Source organism: Montipora capricornis, chromosome 6 (genome assembly GCF_036669925.1).
Source record: "Montipora capricornis isolate CH-2021 chromosome 6, ASM3666992v2, whole genome shotgun sequence".
In the NCBI taxonomy this organism is placed as follows: domain Eukaryota; kingdom Metazoa; phylum Cnidaria; class Anthozoa; order Scleractinia; family Acroporidae; genus Montipora; species Montipora capricornis.
The window spans coordinates 60,769,359-60,791,617 of NC_090888.1; the positions used below are offsets into that span (position 1 = coordinate 60,769,359).

Below are 22,259 nucleotides of genomic sequence, written 5' to 3' on the forward strand. Positions count from 1 at the left end.
ACGTCAGTGGCTTCATAGCTCAGTTGGTTAGAGCATCGCACCGGTATCGCGAGGTCGCGGGTTCAAATCCCGTTGAAGTCCTGAAAAAAATTTTTCAGGCTTCTCGACGCAATAGAAATTTGCGCTCATCACTGCGAGACAACATGGTTTCATTTCATTACTTACTTACTTACGAAGTTACTTGCTAACTCAGTTTACCATTTCCTTCAATCCACACGGCCATTATTCACTATGCAAGGGGTCTTTCTTAATTTATCTTTTGTTTTTCGTCACTAAGACCTCTAATAAAGATTTACTGAATTTAATTGTTACTTGTACTGTTTTCCTTCTTAACAGCTTTGACTCTGCTATCGTTTATTTTGCCACCTGAATCCGGGGAACGTCTGACGCTTGTCATTACCAATCTTCTAGCTTTGACAGTCTTCATGTTGTTGGTGGTGGAAATAATTCCAGCGACTTCTGAAACAGTGCCGCTCATCTCGATCTACTTCTATGGAAGCGTCCTCGAGGTAAGAAGTTAATATTTAAGAGTTTCTACTAGTCACTTCTTGCGTTTTGCATTGAATGTAATAACGTGAGGAAAAAAACAGAAAATGTGCGTACGTTTGGCCGGTATACACCTCTGCCCCCGTAATACCATGACCAAATAAGTAATGGATCGCATTCCGAGGCTTAAGGACTTTAAAAACTACACTCGTTTTTTCTTATAGTGCTTTCCATTTTATTATAAGGTAAGACATCATTTAATAAACCAAGTACGTGTACAAGAGCGGTAATAACTAATAAGTTTTCGAAAAATGATTAAGCACAAAAAGGAGCGATCTCATGCAAAGAGTAACGTTTCGACGGCTCCAAGCCATCACTATCTATATGTATATCAAATTGACGTAAGAAGATTTTGAAAACTTCTTATACAATACGTGTGAGATGCTCACACGCACATTTACTATATGAGGAGTTTCTAAAATCTGCTTATAAAAAATTAATAATGATAACATGGAGCAGTCGAAACGTTAAGCTCATTTTATATTTTAACAAATGAGGTAGGCAATCTAATAAGGAAATCAAAAAGCAAAGAAAAACAAAGACATGCTGGCGCGCAAAAGCACATTCGCTTGTACTTTCACTTCTGATTGGCTGCGAATACCGAACCAATCACCAAGCGATATTACTTTCCAGTTCCAAGAGCCAATGATTAGGTTCGTACAACTTCATTGTATTTGTGGAACGGCGTTTTTACAGACCGAGTTATGTTAAGATTGATTTTCCCGCGAGACTAGTGAGAACTTATTACCCATGGGATAGAGAATGGTCACTCGTGCGAGGAAAATCTTAGTTAAGAATTCTACGAAAAATAGCTTGATCCGTGAAAATGCCGTTACATAGACCTCGTATTGGAGCTGTAGGTTCCTGGTTATCGGCTCCTGGCATGCGCAGTTCCCATTGAAAACCGCTTTATCCCAGCATCGGTCACCAGTTTTATCTGTTTGATTTTAAATTACAATATTTGTTTGCATTCTGCGTTGTAAATTTCTGTCCTGAAAATTTGTCAGGTGGCCCTTGCATTAGTTGCGACCTGTCTGGTTTTGAGATGCTATTTCAACAATCCATCCCACACACCCGTGCCAAACTGGGTCCGTCACGTAGTTCTGGTCTGGATGGCGCGCCTTACCAGGGTGCCTGTCAAAAAAATACTTCATGGTGTCGATCCTAAAGATTCTTCGCAGTCAAAGCCCGCCACAAATGCAAATGAGAACTTGGAAACCCAGATGAAGATTCCAAATATCGCGCCAGTGCAGCTGGCATCCACACAACACCTCCATTTGAAAAACTCTGAGGCGACGCTACACGGAGAGCTAAACCCGCATTTGAATCTTCTGCGCGCCAAACAGATTCAAAACAAGCGTCATAGTATGCCCCCAGTTTACGACAATCTAGGCGGTGCCGTAAACGACGGCATGCTTCTTCATGCGACGTGTCGCTTAAGTCACTCGCCCAGCCACGCCCACTCAAGGGTCAATTTATTGGAGCCTGATTCAAAACCTATTTTAACGAAAAAGACATCGGCGGACGAAGAAGTGGAAAGCGAACAAGTGACTAGGAGCATGTTGGAAACCCAGGGACAGATTGCCAAGGATATAGCCCAGATGTTGCGTTACATTCAAGAACAGGAAAATGGTGAACTCTTGAAGGAAGAGTGGCAGCTTATTGCCGCGATTATCGATAAGTTCTTTCTGTGGTTGTTTTTGGTTATCGTAGCTTTTTCCACAGTAGTTATATTCATGCAGGCTCCAAGTTATGCATGGGAATAAACAGTTTGAAATCATTTACCAAGTTATAGCATTTTTTTATGGCTTAGTAAAAACGCCGAAAGATGAAGTTGTTTTCTCTAGCCAGTGGTAAGACGTAAACAGCGCTGCTGATGAACCAATCAGAAACGAAGCAATGACATGGAACTTGCTCGGAGCGCGGAAAAGTCGCGATCGTTTTCCGTTTGCTTCTTAATTGATGTGCATGGGTGTCTTGATGTTAGAGACAGTTACGTCAGCGATGAATGCAGCCAATCACGACGCGTAGATATCAAACTTACGTGAGTACGTTTTAGGCGGTCTATTTTTTCCAAGTCAAAAGTGTTATTAACATCGGTGCGGTACTTTAGGTACCATCTCAGCCTACCAGAAAAAACTAATTAAGCGAGATTCATCTTCTGGTTGAGCATAACAATTTCAAAGTTTTGCGAGAACTTTCTATCTTGAAGACTCCTTCAACTAATGGTATTTGGCAAATAGTATCATCATAATCGTTACGCTACTTCAAATTAACATTGCTGCTATTACTACTTTTATTCCCACTACCACTACCACTACCACTACTACTACTACTACTACTACTACTACTACTACTACTACTACTACTACTACTACTACTACTACTACTACTACTACTAATAATAATAATAATAATAATAATAATAATAAGAAGAAGAAGAAGAAGAAGAAGAAGAAGAAGAAAAAGAAGAAGAACAAGAACAAGAAGAAAAAGAAGAAGAAGAAGAAGAAGAAGAAGAAAAAGAAGAAGAGCAAGAAGAAGAACAAGAAGAAGAACAAGAAGAAGAACAAGAAGAAGAAGAAGAAGAAGAAGAGGAAGAAGAAGAAGAAGAATCGGCACCCCCCATTTATGAAAGTGCATGGTCTATTGTGGTTCTACTCTCTTTGGCTGATTTTTGATAATCAATCTTTTTCTCTCTCGCGTAGTTCAAATTTGGGTGACCTGGATGAACAAAATTGCAAATACAACAATTGAGGTTAGCGTAATGTACTGGCAAAAAATATAGCAAGTTAGTTGCTAAGCAACATTGGGAGCTGAAAAGGAAATCGGTTTCCTCGACCATGATTTATCGTACTTACTGATTACGACATGCGTAAAATCGATCGGGTGCTTCGACGTTTGAACTGAAGGAGCTCCTGCTAAGTAAAGTGTTCCAAGGGTCAGCGGTCTCGACAATGTCATATGATACATCCAACTTATGGGTCAATGCATATGGGAACTATGGATTTGGGTACATTACACGATGATCACGGCCTTCAAAATTAATGCTCTCTCTTTCTTTCTTTCTCTCTCTCTCTCTCTGGAAATGAGGTTAAAGATAATCTGCTTAGATCCGAAGTTCGAGAATGACTTCCTGTTTAGCTGTAGTTGCACCGTGTCATTGTTTTGCTTTGTTTTGTTTGTTTACTTTCTACCTTAAAACTTATTAATTAACCTAATTATAGTCTGTTTTATTTCTTAAAATTAAATATTAATAATTATATCTTGAATTATATGCTAGACTAGGTGTGCGAACAGTATTAAGCCTGTGGGTTTTCGCTTGCAAACCTCCACATTTCTGTAAAATGTACTATTAACTTGTATGTTTGGAAATACAGAAACCTATACCTATAAAACCTATCGTCTGTTGGACACTATCAACATGCAAGCCGAGTTCTCAAATCTCAATGGCCAGAATGTTAAGTTACTTGTAGCTTCGATTCTTACTTGTGACTCTTAGGGAAGGATGGGGGATTTTTCATTTTTTACCCGGTAAATACATGGCCCCACTTCTCAGTCAAAAGAAACCTGTGACCCTCCCCCATTCCTATCCTTCCATTTTTTCGGTCAAATTTTGTCTGGTATCTTTGGCCACGTGATGTATATGTTCTTAAGCGCAGTGGGCATTGTCTGTAATCTCGTTCTGTCAGCATGGGCAAGGATCAATTCGCGAGAATTGGCCGTGGAAAATGCGCAGTTTGCGTAATCTTTATTTACTTTATTTATTCAGAGGCTGGCACGAACCTTAGATTTTTAGCAGTTCCTCTTTTGCCACTCAGTTAGTCGACTTAGGGCCTGTTTGTATGGTCTCGGTTACCCGAGACAGCTCTCCTCCCGAGACAACTTTACCGAGCGTCTATATGAGAATTGCATGACCGAGACAAAGTTGACCCTACTTAATCATGCATATATTTTAGGACGCATCTTCAAAAAATGCGTATCATCATTTACCTTTCTTTCTTTCTAGTTCGTTTTTATTAAGTATAGTTGCGTTTTCACATTCAGCCAATGGACTGTCAATCTTAACGCAGCAGTAATATGTAGTTTAAATAAAAGGCTTTTATGAATCCGGAGAGTTTCCGTTGACAGCAGTGAGAATTTTGACGGGAAAAAAAACTTTTCTCTCGAAAGTAAACGCTAAAAACATGTATAAGCTCCCAAATTGTTGCTTCTTTGATTTTTATTTTATGCGTGCGCATTTAAGATTTTGCTGTCTCGTCTCGGGTGGTCGAGGCAAACTGTTTACATGCGAAAAAGTTGTCTCACCTGCCAGGGTTATCCTACTTGCCGAGGCGAGACAGTTGTCTCGCCCCCTAGTGTAAACGGTTGATAAAATTTTATAAACAAACGAGTGGAAAAATATCTCGCTAAGGGTAACTCGGGGGAAGGGCTGTCTCGGGTACCCGAGACCATATAAACAAGCCCTTAGTTCAGGAGTTTTGCGCGGCCATGCCACTTTCGTGTAGAGGGACAGCTTGTGGTCTACCTTGAACCGTAATTGATCCGAGATAATAAATTAATACATATGTAAACGAATGCATGAATTATTACTTACTGCTCAAATCCTAAAAAAAAAAAAAAAGAATGGACAGTGATTAAATATTTAGATGTTTGATACTGTTGCCGCCTTTTTTCCGAATTGATCTATCTTTGTCATCGATCTTAGATTATCTGGCAACGCAGTTGATCTTAAACCGTTCCACGCTATAGTATTATAGCCTGTGGTAAAGCAAGCATACAAATTCCTCCGTTGGAGTTTTCTTATTATCCATGATCCTTAGGCATAAACAAAGCCTTAATATATGCCGATAGAATATCCTGGTTTACAAACTTGGAGTTATGTGCAGTAAACGTGATGTTGCAATGTTTACTTGGGAAGTCAGCCCATTTTTCTTCATCTGTCAAAGCGTCTTGAAGAATGAAAAGTATGTACGTTAGGACACCTCTCAATTTTCTGCCTTCTTTAGAATGTACATTAGCTGAAAAATGCGGTATATTATCTTTTGGAACAGCAAAGATACGCATGCGGCAAAGGGATCATTTACGCTAAGCGATGAGCAGTCATTGATAAAAAATCAGAGAAGGTTTAATGAACTTCGCTATCTTTTTGGCTCGGAAATCAGAGACCGATTTATCATGGGCGACAAGTGAAACATCCTTTCTTTTCAAAGCAGCGGGTAACAAATACAAGGTCATTAATAAAGCTTCAACTTGATTGTTGTTCGGTTTGACGCCCTGATGAGCTTCAGTCAACGGAGCGATAAACCTTTGACATCACATTTAGACCAACCATCACTGCTGTCGGCGTACAGTTCAGTGCTACTCTGATGCGAAGCAGCTTTGACTTGCCTGTGTCAGAAATACAATAAAACTGGAACTGCGCACAACAGAGACAATGACTTCGCAATTCCACAATCCAAGCTTGTGTTTAGTGTCGATTCTTCTCTTGTTGATTTTAAAATACAGTGCTGGTAAGTAAACATTTTCTTTTTATTGTATTTTCATGACAAACCGTCGAGGTAGGTTTTGATGACTTTAAGGTTCACAAGTTAATCTTGGCTTTTGGCGATTCTCAAACAATTCAAAAAGGTTGCTACTTTCTTTTCATGGTGACAATTGGCGGTTGTAGGTATTAACGTTTCTCAAAAAAAGGTGCAGTTGAAGTCTCTTTCATTACCGTATCAGGAAAACAGAAGATTATCGCTGATACAGAGTTACATCTCGGGACATCGGCACGGGTATTTTTCACATTAAAACCCTTACTAGAGTCAGTAATAGCCGCAGTCAGAGAGACAGTAGATTTGTTCATGCTCTGCAAAAAACTACAAATGCGTCACGAGTCACCTCCCGGCGAGAGAAGCTAGCCTTTACTACAGGTCTGCGATTTGTCAACGTGCAATGTTAACCAAGACTGCTATCTCCTCAGGTTCCAAAAGCACAGTTCGTCGAAAGTAGTTTATTATTTGTTTCTTAAAATAAACGTTTAAGCGGTGGTAGCGTCATTTCTGTTTCGGTTCACACTACCCCAATTACCTGGAACTTTATTTGTTTCGACTAGATCATCTCGGAAAGTCTGTACGCCGCTTGCTCCTTCACAGGATCACTTCCCATCCTGTCAACTAGATGATCAAAGCTCTAGAGAATTTTTCTGGCTATTTCAAAAAAAAGTCGTGACTTTATTTGCCTTGGTATTTTGGGTTAGGAGTTTCTCAAACGAATCACTGATCGCTGTGCAAGTTGAGACTACCATCGCAGATTGGGAAAAATACTTATCCACTTTCAATCTTCCGGAATATCCGATTAAACTTGAATTTTAAATGTTTTTTAATGCTATGAGGAATGTCACTTAACCATACTATTAACCGGTGCATTTGTGATCTCGTTATCATGAACGTTTAGACTGTACAGCAACGGGAAATCTCTTTCCTTATCTTATCCTTGAGTCACAAAGTGGATAAAGCTTACAAATATTTTGGCCGGCATTCATCCATTTCTTCTCACTTCTGAAGTGAGGTAAACGTGGAGTGAATCCCTGTTTGCAGTAGCTCGACATAAAAGTCAAGGTCACCAGAGAATTTAACTGTATCGTGATTTTTGCCAGATTCTTTTGAAAGATTCTGCTAGGATAGTACAGCTGTAATTAAGAATAGAACCAAGCTGAAGTATTATCGTATCGTAGTAAGCTGAACAGCTTGCGCATTTGCAAACCGAGCAGAACCTGAAGTTTAGACTTGAGCAGGATTCGTGTCTTATGCCCCGTTCAGACCAAACCTCAACGCTTAGGGTTAGATGTTTAGTTAAACAAAGTTTCAAATTGTTTTCTTTTTTTTTAAATCGTGTATACGGATTTTTGCCAACTATAAATTTAGTACAGATCAATGCATGTATTGAAACTCACCTGAATCTCGTGCAAAAACCAGTCCTACATTTTTCTGACTGGTTTTTTGTTTTGTTTAACCCAGCCTACTTAAATATTTCTTGTTAGTGCATGTGAATGGAGTATTAGAATTAAACAGAACACGTGTGGCTGCGTTGCATATTTCAAAATAATACCAGCCCCACTCAATTAAAAAAAAAAAAATTTTAAACTAAGGCTTCTTCATGATACCTGTTTCAACCGCAGCAGGAACTGGACATGTCGTATTTTCACTCATTCATTCATCGCCCTTTCATTGGTCACTAATTGAACCCAAGACTACCCCAAACAGGAAGAGGGAAACCACGTGAAACTTATGCAATATTGGTTGGGGGCGTTCCGTTCTGTCAGTGGAAGTTTTGGTTTGGTAACAATTATATAACCGTTACGCCTCTGAGTGCACATGCCTTCACGTTATGGGTCGTTATGCATTGAACAATTAAGCCACAATATCAGTTCATGTTCTGTTTCATCAAATTGTGTACACTAAAGATTATTACCGCATTGGAAGTGCCAACTTTGGAGGCTTCTTTTAGCACAATCTCCTAAAGTTAATATTACGTCGTCGTTTGGAAAATGGGAAACTAAAGTACGGTCACAGAGAACGGTTCAATGGTGCATTTTCTTAGGAGCGGTTCCTTTAGCAACAGGTTTTTAAACTTGTTGCTAAAACATGTCTGTTTACAAACAAGTTTTTGTAAACTCTCTGTACAACGGATAGTACTTTAAAACTATACACTCTCTCAGAATACACTTAGTATATACCACATAACTTTAAGAACTTGTCAAGAACGTTTTCAAGTTCAAATTGCAGCTAAGAAAAAAGTGTGTATGTTAAATGAATCAGCAAGCCAAACAAGCGTCCACGTATGGTTTCATTTTTGTCTCATATCCGCATTTGATGAAAAATGTATCATTACTGGCTTTTGGTATGTATAGTTTAGGAACGTGTCTGTCCTTGGGTTATTTTTAATTTGAAATGTATATGAATAAATTCTTGCGTTGCCTTTATAGATCAAAACCACAAATAACCGTATATGCTCCCAGACGATTCTAACTGAAGAGAATGTCATTGAGCTTCAATACGAAAGAAACTCAGATACCCTGTTACTAGTAGTCAAGAGTTGAAGACAATTATGATTATTTAGTGTATCCAAAAGTACCCTGAAGACGGTTGATTACTAGCAACCGGCCAATGTGCATAACACTGGGAAATTCTCTCTTGTCTTGACGTATGAGTCGTCAGACGCGAGTGACTGCCGGGTCAAACAGTCGAGTGCCTGTGAGGATGGCAAATTATCCTTTTCCTCTCTGTAATTTATACACCGGCTGTATCATCGGCCGTCTAGACTGAAAGAAAATTTTAACTGAAAGTGTAAACTCTACTGAATCAAGGGCACATATTGGTCTTCTGATTAAGTTGGAGACCAATCAGAAGCGTTTAATTGTCGTTATCAGACTCAATCTAAATGCCTATAATTAGGCGGGACCCGGATTGGAAATTAAGATCATAGTAATACAGTAAACTGATCGGGCACAGACGCCAAATGAAAGAAATCGACAGTTCTGGGTTATAGCGGGCTACTGCTAAACTTTAATGATAATATAGTGGTATCAGGTGTGTTTTATTAGGGAGAAATCATCCATAGCATTTTTTTGAAAATGTGCAAGAATTTGACATTTTCAATCAATTGGCAATCCATTTCAAATATTTCCATCCATGATAACGGTTGTCAGTAAATGGTCACATTGCGACGGAAGGTAATGTCGTCTTGAGTGAAATCTGTGCGGCATGTTTTGTAGCGAGATAAAGCGAGATAACCCAATGAGCTTCACGTAATGTAAAGTCGATCAGAACTAGTTCAGTCACAACCAAGTTCTCGTATTATGTTAAAAATGTCTATTTGGCTTCAAATATTCAGTTAGAAAACTGTCTGGAACGCCTCTTTTTCCCAAACACCGAGATTGTCAGTATTAAGGTCTTTTGACAATGCTATACGTGAGAAAATTTTCAGATGAAAGCAATTATAAGGAATGTGAAGATTTCGAGGTTAGTCAAAAGTTAACCTTATATTTGAATAGTATTTGATGGGCTTCACGTTTCTCCTTTGTATACAAGCACAAATATCACTTTTGCCAGCTTATATTTGTTTACATTTATTTATTCATACAATCACTTATTTAATAACATGTAGCAATACTGAAGTGTATTCATCACAACTAAAGGTAGGCCAGGTCAAACGCCCACCGCTGGAAATCCAATGTGTCACCAGCTTACCTATAACTGTTCACTAAATGAATAGAAATAATACTTCTACTCATGATTAATTTAAGAGAGAACCTTTGGGTATGCACAAGTGAGCTCATTCCAGCTGGTCTACTTTTTGAAATTTCCGAAATCTCATATAGCTTTTCAAGTCCGGAAAATCACAAGTTATCACATAGCCTGCTAATTGAAAAAAAGATATGTTTTCAAAACAAAATAAGTGAGTATTTGCACATTTTTTGTTCCTTGAAAAGTCTTCGTTTCGAAGTTACAGAGGAATTCTAGCAACCAAAATCATACCCGAGAGTTTTCACATTTTTTTTGAGAAACGCACAACTGGATTTTATTTGGAGTTAACTTTAATTACTTTGCCTGTCAAAAATTTTCTGTCATGAATCCAGTTCACTGAGGTCATGAATCTCCCAGATTGTGAGCTGACGCTTTTCTTTTACCACACCGTGTTAATTAACTCTAATTGGAGATGGAGCCATGCCAAATCTTATTATTACGTATACTGTAATATTCGTCGGATGAAAAGGCCAACCTCACGAGAGTCATCGTTTATGTTAGGGGGTGTAGCCTCACGTGAAACAGCGAGACACTCTTGTCGACCATCACTTTAAAAATTCCTTATTGTTTGATTGTCTGTAACGGAAAAAAAATGTAAATAGCAAGATGTGCTTATTGCATAATGTGTATTGGAATGAGTGACCCCCTGAGCCCTATCTAATTGACTTGGTGAGAATTTCGTCTGGCTGCCTCCCTCGCCGTTTAAATCTCTTGCCTAAAAATTAAAAGAGGGACTCGCATATCTCTATGTGCTTTCTGTATACTCTGAGGTCCGGGATAACTGGGTTTACACATGGCTGAAAGCGGGATTGGTACGATGGTGACAACCGATTTGCTTTTCTCCATCATGTCCATTGTGTGCTAGATTTGAATTCACTCCCTAACTCGGCGTCGTACTTGGGTTGTTTGTTGTGTGGTTCTCTTTTCGATTCCAAGTGCTATTTTTTTCTCCTTGCCCTCCTTTTTTTCTTTTCCAAATTCTCCTTTCTTTCTTTCTTTCTTTATTTATTTATTTATTTTTTGAAGTTTTTTCCCTCTCAGGAAGCCCACGGGAGTCATCGTTTCTGTTAGGAGGTGGAACCAGTGTACCAAACAAGGAGCACTTTTTTAGTTATTAATTTCTTTTTTTTGGACAAAGAGCACATTTTTATTTGATTTTAGTCTACTTTCCGAGGCCTTAGATCTCTCTCGTTCCAGATCAACAGCGCCTATATTCAACAAACTGAATTGACTCAGTGGAAAATTGATTTCGAAACACGATTTAGCCGAATGTAGAAATATTCCCGTGACACTGTTAAGTCTTGAGTTCGTTCATGTGTAGTTGTGTAGTTAAGAATATATGTTTAGGCAAGCCTACATGTGTTTTTTATTTCGTTTTCAGACATTTTTATAACTAGTCTGCTTACCATAAGACCACTGCAGCCTGCTCAGTGCTATAAATTATTTAATTTTCCCGTGCTCGGTTTTCTTGCCCTTTTCGACGCTTTTCCTCACCATTTTTAGCCTGTTTCATCATCCTCGTGTTTGCTCTCAATTCTATCGCTGCTCGTCAATACAATTGAGATTTAATTTCGCCTGCTCTCTCGTGCTCTCAGTCGCTCTCTTTCACCACAACCGCTCACTAGTCACCTTCTTTCTGTTGTTCAGTTTTTTTCTCTTTTTTTCCCTTTGTGAGTACTTAGGGTGCGTTCGATGACCGCATTCCGGAATAGGAATACATGGAATAGAAGTTAGAAATCTTTCGTTTTTACGGAGATTCATATTGAAATTGTCAAACACCTGTTAAAATGCTATTTTAAACATATCTTTATTATCCTTGTTGCTTCAAAACGCCAGGCATACCGTTTTAAATAAACACTCCACGTAGTCTTATTCCGGAATAGGGTCAATCGAACGCGCCCTTAACTTAACGTAAACGTGCCTTCGATTGACCGTATTCCGGAATCGGAATGCATGGAATAGAAATTAGAAATCCTTCGTTTTACGGAGATTCACATTAAAATTGTCAAACACCTGCTCAAATGCTATTTTATACATATCTTTATTATCCTTGTTAACGTTGCTTCAAAACGCCAGACATACCGTTTTGAATCATCACGCCACGTATTCTTATTCCGGAATACGGGGAATCGAACACACTTTAAGTGCGAGTTGTTCTACTCGTAATAGCTCCTTCCGTACAATTTTATAAAATTGCCATAAAACTGACCATTGATTTTTGCTGATTTAGTTTATTTACTACTCCATAAAGAAAAATATGAAATAAAAAATGGGATCACCATACTCGTTCAGGAGAAAATAGCCATTTCTTGACGGATTAAGCTTAGTGTTTATGAAAATCCGCCATTTTATCGATGTGTGCCAGATAATGCTCGCGCCGATGACGCAAAAAATTATGCGCAGTAGGATTGCGCATTGCAAAACCAGGGGAAAAAACCTTATTACAAAATGGCTACCATTTTAGTATTTTTTTGTTTATTTGCATATGAGTCCTTGTCGCCTTGTTCAACGTTAAGTACAATTTCGAATTTTAAGTTTAAGAACCAGGAAACATATTACAACTGAAGATGATGTAAACCCTCAAAAAGTTCCCTTTTTTTTTTTTTTTAAGTTTTTGATATATAGAATATCAAATCTTTTCTTTTCACTACTTTAAAATGCAGTGGCAAGTAACTCGCAGTCATTTCCAACTCCAGCCTCTGTTAGTACCGAAGCCTTAACATCCGGGACACCAGAGACCTTTGCGCATTCTGTTTCTACGCCGTCTTCGCGGCGCGCGTCTTCAACGAAAGGGATAACAAACATGTCACCAGATCGAGCCGAGCTGTCACTTTTTCGAGATTTGTTTGATGGTTACGACAAGCGCATCAGACCCGCGTTGAGGAAGGAAGATAATGTCACAGTAATGCTTGGAATATCTGTGTTTCAGCTAATTGATCTGGTAGGTAGTGCTTTTGCCAGGAAAATGAACGGGTACGACCTCAACAAGAAAAACATACACCACCCCTCCCGTCTCATTTCAAATAATGGAAATATGGTGCGCATCGATTTGCATGCGGATTCATTACTACTGTTTTTTTTTTGGGGGGGGGGGGGAGGGGTAGGCGTGGTGTTGTTTAATCTTTTCAAGAGGTCTATCGGCAACCATTGAAGGTCCTTTGACGCATCCGTACTTGGAGTAGTTGTGATGTATATAGGTTACTTTTCTGTTCTTAAGCATGCACTTACATTAAGATGGATGATTAAGATTAGTAGCAAGTAGTCATCAGTTCTTGTCGGTGTTACTATTAGCTTGTGTCATTAAGTATTAGCACAGTCTTGAAATTTAGTAACTACTTTTCACAAAAGTAAAGAACCATTTACCACACAACCACTTTCCCGTTCTTTGCAGGATGAAAGAAACGAGATGATGAAACTGAGTTTATGGGTAAGACAGGTGGGTATAACAGGAAAGTTCTAACTACATTATTTGGAAAAGTACCTTTCTCTTCTAAAGCTATACACGTAACCTGCTCTCTAAGGAGACTTATATGGCTACAGAACATTTAAGTTAGCGCGCCCTTGCCCTGTCTGAAGACTTCAAAAGTAGGGCCAAGATCACCTTATCACATGCCCTCGTACTCCATTTAGTATTATAAGCGTTTACTTTTTCTTTTTCTTCTCTTTCTGTGGTGTCGACTCAGCGTAGTTCCCCACTACGTATACAGCTGCGCGGTAAATGCATACTTCCTTTCCTTTTTTGCAGAAGTGGAACAATCCTTTCCTTCGTTGGAACTCTACACACTATGATGGAATTCAGGAAATAAACGTGAACCCAGCATCTATTTGGAAACCTGACTTGGCCCTTTACAACAAGTAAGTAAACAGCGTCTTGTGTGAGCCAAAGAAGGATTGAGGCACCGACTGCCGTCGACCGGTTGGGTCAGTTGTTTGAGCATCGGACTACTGTGTGGAGGAGGTCACGGTATCAAAACTCCGGCCGAACCAACAATCAGGGTCTTTAATCAACTGAGGAGAAAGTGCTGCCTTTGTAATGACTTCTAAGTCTCCTCGGATAACGACGACAAACCGTATTCCCCGTCTCACATCAATTGGAATGCGTGGGACGTTAAAGGATTAAAGAACCACCTTACTCGAAAAGAGTAGGAGCTGTAGTCCATGGTGTGGTGGTATCTCACTCATTCTGTTCTGAGGGCAACTGTAAAGTCTACTTGTCGTGCAGTTAAGGTTACAAACTGCACGGCTGCCATTTGCGCCAAAATCCAGTCTGGCAAAGCTCATCATGCCACAAAGTGGTGTACATTGTCGCTGAAAAGCCCCAGGCCTAGGGAAGTGATTAATTACGTATTGATTTATTCACTCAAGTACTTAAAGTATTGTTATGGGGGTTTCGTATAACATCTCACGTTTGAGCTAATTTGTTGACCAAATTTTTGCTGATTTAATGAAAATAAAATGGTTTGTGATATCCGGTTGCTAAGGTCGTTTTTCACGAAAAACATTAGTAAAGGACAGCGTAATGATGGTCTTCGTCAGTGGAAATGCGCTAACTTTTTCCACGCACGATCACGTTAAAGTCAGCCACTAACAGAGGACAACAAAATTGTCACTGCACGCCACAAGAACTTTATTTCACCCTTATCCTGCCCCTTGTTTATCTTTAACTCTGAATACCATTCTGGGTGTCTTGACAAATGATATTGTTTTTCAGTGCGGACCAGAGCTCTGATGGATCTCTCGAGAGGTTTCAACAGCAGATAAAAGTTAGCAGCGATGGTACAAACCTCTGGCTGGCTCCAACAATTCTTCTCAGCTCATGCAAAATCTTCGTCAAGTACTTCCCTTTCGATGAACAGAATTGCGAATTGAAATTTGGCTCGTGGACCTACGATGGTTTTCACCTAGATCTAGTGAAAGAAGCAGAGGAGGCTGACATGGGAAAATTTTCTAACAATGGCGAATGGGAGTTGATTGCAGTTCCATGCAAAAGGAATGTACTGAAGTATGTGTGCTGTGATGCCTCTTACCCGGATGTAACTTACACTGTGAAGATCCGTAGACGAACTTTGTTTTTCTTCTTCAACATGATCATCCCGTGCCTTGTTATCGTAGGTAAGGATGAGTTCGCTAACAATTAAAAAGAAATATTCGAACCGAATTATTATAAAATAGAAAAACAACAACAAGATTCAGTTTTATGAGCTTTCCGCTTTCCAGTTTCCAATTTCTGTAAGAGGACAAAAGTCACTAACCCTTCTAATGATTCCTAAAATTTTAAATGCTGAAAAAAACTACCGAGGGCGCTAAAGCGACTAATGTAATAAACACAGTGGGAGAAAACTAAAATTGAATTATTGCCACATGCGGCCGTTTTTCAGTGGGACTTACTTAAGAGAAACGTTTAGGCACGACGAGGACAGCTTGCAGAGCCAGCGTTACATGTCCGCCATTTTGAAAGCAGAGCGGGGTTGGCGCGAGTTGCCCATAGGTGATTGTCCTCTTCCCTGGAACGTTATATTACTCCCGCCCAGCCCTCCATCACTTTAACTTTCCAAGATGGTGATTCGATCCCCATCAAAATACGCCTGCTCTGCAGACTACGATGGTGAGGGATTTGCTCTTTGATGTGGTCACTTATTGTGTCAATATCGAATTTGAAATAATATTGATTGGTTGTCATACATTCAGTTATCGGATAGCGGATCTAATTAGTTTCCTCCGTTACAAATAGTTACGCGTGATCATTTGGATTGCAGAATACTTAGTTTCTGAGGTTCAGGGGCGTAGCCAGGGGGAAGTTCTGGGGTGCCCGTGACCCCTCCTTTGTGACAGTCAACAACATAATACAACCATATCTGTGAGACTTGAACTGAGTAATGAATATATGACCTGGAACATACTCCATCTATGCAGGTAGTTTGTAACCTTGTCCCTCCTCCCGCAAGTCAAGTCAAGTCAAACATTTCAACTCGAGGTTCAGGGTGCGAAATCCATCGTCTATGGCCAATTTGGCCGACGCGCGAATAATGCCCATTGTCAGCGTGGATGTCGACATGACAAACTGGTAAGAACTAAGTACCTTGGGTTTGAGAGAGTGTGACACCCCCACCCACCATCCTTTGAAAAATCCTGGCTACACCCCTGAGGTTTCAAGTCTTGTTGCTATATAATCGTCCTTGTCGCACTGGTCGTCTCTAATTGTTATGCGACTGGGACGACCATATACTGAAGGCCGTGACTCTTACGATGATCCAAGACGACCCGCGAGACACCCATAGATTCTATCCACATCTCGACAGAGACGACCTGTACGAGAGGGACGACTATATGAAAACCAGGCTTTAGGGTGTGCCCGTAGTGCCTGTAGAGACAAGATTCTTGTTACTATCAAAGATTTTGTGTTCGATCTGCTGCTGATAGTTAGGGAAATCTGTAATAGCTGCTAAATCTTCTCAACTTGTGAAGGTGTGGGTTATCAATTCTAATTCCCACACAGTAATGCATATTTAAAAGCATTTCTAGCTACACTGACGATCCACGTTTAACTTCAGGTCTGACAATACTGTCATTTTACCTCCCCCCTGATTCTGGAGAACGCCTTTCGTTGGTCATCACCAACCTGCTTGCCATGACTGTGTTCATGCTGTTGGTAGCTGAGATTATTCCGCCAACATCAGATGCAGTATCAATCATCTCTACCTTTTATTCCTGTTGCCTATTTGAGGTGCGTTCAGTTTAAGTTTACATTAATGCAACGAACCGCACTGCGATCCTTTTTAAAATATCTAACACCTAAGCACGGAAAGATGGGTTGTGCAGGCCTTTGCAAACCCGTTCTCCTTAACTTCGGTTATCGCAAGCTACTGCCCAAATAAGTGAGCATGCATCAAGTACTGTAAGTACGAGCACCCCTCCCTTCATAACAGGATCGGATAGGCTGGATAGGATGACGAAGGGTGCGAAAATATCAAATCATGCATGCGAGAGAAGCAAAAATAACACGATTCTTTAAAACGGACAAGGGAAGGGGACCCAAGCCAACATCCCGATCAGCTAGTCCTAATGAATGCTTCAGGGGCTCGTAAAATTGAGTATTAAGTCGAGTCTCCTCAGTTCGTTTTATTTGGCAATTAAAAAAAGCAAGAAGTGGACTAGACTTCTAAGAATGTTCGTTTGCAGTAGATCAAGTAGTGACGTGGCCTGATCGTCTACTTAATAATACACATTAAACAATTTCTGTATTCTGATTGGCTCAGTTTTCAAGGAACGCAGTACAGAAAAGAAGTAATTCAGAGAAAAACAAAAGTAAGAAACCAAGCATTCTGATTGGTCGATGAGTAAAGACAATCAGAGAGATCCATTCAAATGCGAGACCTGGATGGCGCATTCTTTGGCGCATGATTGCGTGATATACGCGTGCATTGCTTCAGCTTAACCATCTCGATTTTTCTAATGTCTCGTAACAATAAGTAATCACATGATTTTTCTCGCGCTATTTGGAATGAAGAAGCACTTGTAAATTTTTTAAAAGACTACAAAGTGAATTCGCTGAAAGGGCTGGTGCAAATCATAGTTAATTTAAAAAACTCTCTTCAGTCGTAGGCGTGCTTATTTATTCTAAGGCGCGTTCGATTGACCGTATTCCGGGATAAGAATACATGGAATATGAGTTAGAAATCCTTCGTTTTTACGGAGATTCAGATTAAAATTGTCAACATCCGCATAAACGCAATTTTAGACATTATTTTTTATTATCCTTGCTGCTTCGAAACGCGCCAAACATACCGTTTTAATCATCACTCCACGTATTCTTATTCCGGAATTGGGTCAATCGAACGCCCCCCTAAATTGCACTCGAAATCATGTGATTATTCCTAAACTGACCCACACTCAACTCATCTTCCAGCAATACTCTTTCGTTATTGACAGCTTCACTCCTTTTTCAGATTGGAGTCGCCCTTATTGGAACGTGTGTAGTTCTTAAGTACCATTTTAATAACCCTGCCATTCACAAGATGCCTGACTGGCTGCGTTTCATCGTCTTCCGTTGTTTGGGAAAAGTCTTTCACAAAAAACTCCGCAATAACGAAAACCCACTGGAAACCGGCAGCCCGCTTGAAAGACGAAAGCTCTCAGTACTGAGAACAGAGAATGGGTATATTGAAACTATAATTCCAAAGAGATTCTCGGGACTGCTTAGTGGGAAATGGCCCACAGCTGAGAACAGGGGTCGTGGTGTCTCAGAGGAAAGAGACCCGGGAGAGCCCTTCTTGGACCGAGGCACCCCGAGATCGGAGCTGGAAATTGATGATAAGAGTTACCTGACAAGAGCAATCACTCACAAACAGGGAACAATTGCAAACGCTTTGGAAAAACTGGTTGAGGCAAAGGAAGCTGAAGAGGAGGAAGGAATGCGTCGGGAGGAATGGATGATGGCCGCATCCATCATGGACTCCTTGTTCATGTGGATTTTCTTTTTTACTTTAATGGCTTCCTTAGCTGCTCTCTTCTTTAAACTGCCTAAATACGACTAGTTCATAATTTAAAGAGCATTCAAACTTGCTCAATTCCGCTTTAATTAACGAACTCATTAACTAGTGGAAACCAAACTTTTTCCAAGCTATGGCATGGGTATCCCGCCTCAGTGGACTCAAGCTTATGAGCTGGGCGCGTTGCAAGCGTGAGGTGTGCTTGAGTTGTTTAAGGACAGACAACTTTATACAAGGTGGATATATAGTTTCTCACTTAATCGACTCGTTCTTCGTCATTCGTTGGCCGGGATCTGCTTCCATTTATATTCAGAGTATGTATTCATACATTCCACAAGGTTCCATGAGGTTTCATGGAATTCTCTCCCCATTTTGGAACTGCTGGGTTACGACTTTTCCTTTAGAAATAGTAATCCGGTCTTCGAACAAGCAGGGCGTGGTTCTATATGAGAGCTTTAGAGAGCTTAGGAAATGCTACCTGGTTTAAAAGAATAATTGTTTTCCTTAATTTTGTATTCGGTACTTAGAGTGCGCGCTTCTCGCTAAAATATAAAAATGATCAAGCGTTTTTCCCATTCATCATGACACTGCGTGTTAATGCATTCTGGCAACTCTTCTATAATTATTCGTCGAATATTGCGTGAGACGATTTAAGTTCTATTTGTCACGCCGGAGGCATTGATGAAAAGACTGTTATGATCAATCATTATTATTGATAAGCGAAGGATCGATAATTAAATATTCAATTTTTGTAACATTGAACAAAATTGACAAATAATATATATTTATATTTGGCAATTAAAGGACAGCAACACCGATTATACGATTTCGTCGAAAATTCTTTGTCACGCCTTGCATTATACAAACGCGACAAAACGTTGTAATTTATGCATAGCTGAAAAATATTACATCATATGCCAGCCGCAAACAGCAACACTGAATAAGCGCAACGAGTTGATTAGTAAATGTAGACACAATGAGAAATTCCTATTGAAGAACATTAAGTAAATAGGAGCGTGCAACACGAACGGCCATGTATGACTCAAAAGCGGTAAACTCCAACGAATAAAATCACTCTTGGTTACACACTGATGAGTGCAGGACAAACTAAACGTCCTGTACGAAACAGATCTGTATGAAAACCAGAGGCAAAAGTATGATCGTATCCTAATTATTCATTCATTTATTTTTGTAAGAAATATATATATTTATGCGCGCTATAGAAGAATGAAATAAATGATGCTCGCGGAACTTATCTGGATTAATCAATTTTCCCTGATAGACACCTGAAAATTTCAGGTGTTTCCGAACCCATGACCCATGCAATGCCGGTGCAATGCTCTAACCGTGAACTTACCAATGAATGAATGTATGGAGGTCATATATTGAATTTCGTGAGAAAACTGTGATGTTTTCGCCAACTGCGCGGCCGCCCTTATCACGGTTCCTTATCACGTTTTCCTTCCCCTTATCCAATCATACAACCGAGGAGGGATGGGAACCAGAGCCCATTCCAACGAGGTTGCTGGTTCTTTTCCATTTGCGTCATTGCATTTACGTTCTAGTGCTTTATAGCTGTTTGTACTCTTCGTGTAAAATTAAGTACTTTCGAGTAGTCGCACCTTGCCAAGGGCTGGTGTCCTACAGAGTCGAAACAAGGAAATCTGTACATTCTGATCGTGACGATCGAGGGAGGCGACGGCCATGTCGAAACTGCTAGCTAGTACTAGTAGCGTAACTGCGGAAACTGCAAATGTGAAGTTTATTCTATCATCAGAATAAGTAAGTCTGAAAACTTGGATCAACTGGAAGATGGCACATGCATCATCGGAATTTGATCAAATCAAGTTAACCAATCAACAAGCACAGATTTTCCCCAAGACGGACAAAATAATAAATCTGCGCTGTTTGATTGGTTAATCTGATTTGATTAAATTCCAATGATGCATGAGTTCTGTTCTCGTCATCTGCAATAACTAAAACCTGAGCGAAGCTTGAAAATCGAGCAGGATTTTGAGGTTGCAGAGCCGTTTAAATGCGATAATTTTTGGTACGATGCTAGCAAAATTATCGAATTTCTACGTGCCCAAGGCTGGGGGGCAAGTGACCTTTGGAAGTGGGAGAAATTCGGCTAAATTCTGGAGGCACTCGGCCGTGAGCGGTCTTGGAAGTTGCACGCCTTGTCTATTTATATTGTATGTGGCGACGCGTGGGAGCTGAAGAGGAAATTGAAGCGTCCCACAAACCCATCAAATCACTCACAACAACGCAGAAAATAGTGGGTGAGTGAACTCTATTTCTCTGGCTGTCCATAAAATGAATTTTCGAAAAGAAACATCGCAATTTGAAGTTTTCATGGAAAATTTTCCTCGATCAGTTGAATCGGCCTTTACAACTGTCTCAAAATAACGTGACGTCACGCGCTCTCGCATCTTAGGGTATTCTGCCTGTGGATAAACAAAGCTATAGTCTCCAAACACGATCATAAATTGAGCTCCCCGGGTAGCAGTCAATCGAAGGAACTTTGCCAGCTTAATATTGAAACAGTTTAAAGTTCAGAAGATCTAAACAGGATTACCGCAGATGGGAACAAACTGGAAAGCAAAAGAGGTCATCATTCATTGGTGCACGGAAAAAAGAACCGAGAGAGTTTTTCCAAGGACCAAGGAAACAATTATGGTGCGTATGTTTAAAAAGTTTATATTTGTTGCGCTCATTTGTGAGAACGTTTAGTTTTAATCTAGATCCTGCCTAGGTTTGAGTTATGGGATAATGGTAAACGCAGAGCTCCCTGCTAGGAGAAGTCCTTTCCTTTTGCATTCGCTGGGCTGACGGGAAAAGAACCTCTGCCATGGGTCGAAACTTGCTTTGATTCAACCGCCGTCCACAACCTCATGCTGACAGTGTCTTGAGCCCGCTGTGTCCAGCACATTCCTTTACAGTAATTCCGCAGTGGTTAAGATGAAGTATCATGTAAGGATTTGGTCCCTACGTAAACCGCCGCGCATGCCCAACACAGTGAGTTTCGACCTATGGCAGAGGTCTCTTTTCCCCGTATTCGTCAGCCCAGCAAATGCAAAAAGGAGATACCTCTGCTAGCAGGGAAACCGCAGAGAGACTGACAACGAAATCGGAAACCGCGCCTGGATTGGTAACCAGTTACTCAATCAGTCATGGCGCGAAATCTCCAACTTCTTGAGTACTTCTTGCCAATCTCGACCCCAGAGCTCTTCTCTTGACTAAGAGAGAGAAGAGCTCTGGGGAACCTTGAAACAAAGTGTCTTCGCATTGGTTTTCGTGAACAAAGCGTCTGTAATTGGTGCATTCATGTTAGCACGAGGAGTGAGCAGGCGCCGTAAGGTTCAAGTAGCAAATATTTGGCTATAAGAACCCTACCGCGCATGTTCTCCCACATAGACTTTCGCAGAGCCTTGGGTCGATCCAAGGCTCTGGTGACGAGAATGTACTTCTTGCCTGAAGTCCCAGCATTAGACGTCATTTTTCGCGTTCCTTTCACGGTTAAATAATTGATCGAAGTTCAAATGAATCTTTTATCTCCCGAAAAAGTCATATGAGTAGGCTATAATGTCGGAAATGATAGGTACATTCCGAAATCTAAGTTGGCAAGATATAACCATCGCATCATTGGATAAGCCGGCTTTAGTACAAATTACTTGATCTGGTATTATCCTTTATTACATCTCGGGGCACATGTTCCGAGTTTTGGTTACCTTTTGACAATATGAAACCAAAAATATATCTCGCTTGCGTTTATCAGAACTTATATACAGTTTTTGTATTTAAACAAGCGTTTAAGGCAAGCTCCGCAGTGTGAGCCACTCTCTGAGAATCTTTCCGACAGTTAAACTATCTGAAAGATATTCTGTTGGTTAGAGTTATAGATCTAGGCCTTTTGGCATCAAAGAAAAGG

At 40.2% G+C, this 22,259-nt stretch overlaps 2 protein-coding genes across 3 annotated transcripts in view; both read left to right on the forward strand.

Annotated features, from left to right (window-relative positions):
* LOC138052751 (neuronal acetylcholine receptor subunit alpha-10-like) overlaps positions 1-3,935 on the forward strand; it is a 13,292-nt gene extending 9,357 nt beyond the window's left edge. For both annotated transcript variants that reach the window (XM_068899318.1, XM_068899319.1), the window contains 2 exons: positions 337-509; positions 1,554-3,935. In XM_068899318.1, the coding sequence (XP_068755419.1) occupies positions 337-509; positions 1,554-2,312 (932 nt within the window). In that variant the 3' untranslated portion in view covers positions 2,313-3,935. The remainder of the gene's footprint in view (positions 1-336; positions 510-1,553) is intronic.
* Positions 3,936-5,594: 1,659 nt separating this feature from the next.
* Positions 5,595-19,152, forward strand: LOC138052755 (neuronal acetylcholine receptor subunit alpha-10-like). The gene is made up of 7 exons (XM_068899326.1): positions 5,595-6,059; positions 12,503-12,780; positions 13,231-13,275; positions 13,585-13,694; positions 14,551-14,951; positions 16,391-16,563; positions 17,786-19,152. Exons 1-7 carry the CDS (start codon positions 5,984-5,986, stop codon positions 18,371-18,373), a joined length of 1,671 nt encoding a protein of 556 aa, XP_068755427.1. The 5' UTR covers positions 5,595-5,983; the 3' UTR covers positions 18,374-19,152.
* The last annotated feature ends 3,107 nt before the right edge of the window (positions 19,153-22,259 follow it).

What these genes read in the sequence shown, in the direction of transcription:
- LOC138052755 (XM_068899326.1), top strand. Translation starts at nt 5,984, where the DNA reads ATGACTTCGCAATTCCACAATCCAAGCTTGTGTTTAGTGTCGATTCTT. An exon ending in CCCGTGCCTTGTTATCGTAG is followed by an intron (nt 14,952 to 16,390) that starts GTAAGGATGAGT and finishes GTTTAACTTCAG; the next exon opens with GTCTGACAATACTGTCATTT. An exon ending in ATTCCTGTTGCCTATTTGAG is followed by an intron (nt 16,564 to 17,785) that starts GTGCGTTCAGTT and finishes CTCCTTTTTCAG; the next exon opens with ATTGGAGTCGCCCTTATTGG.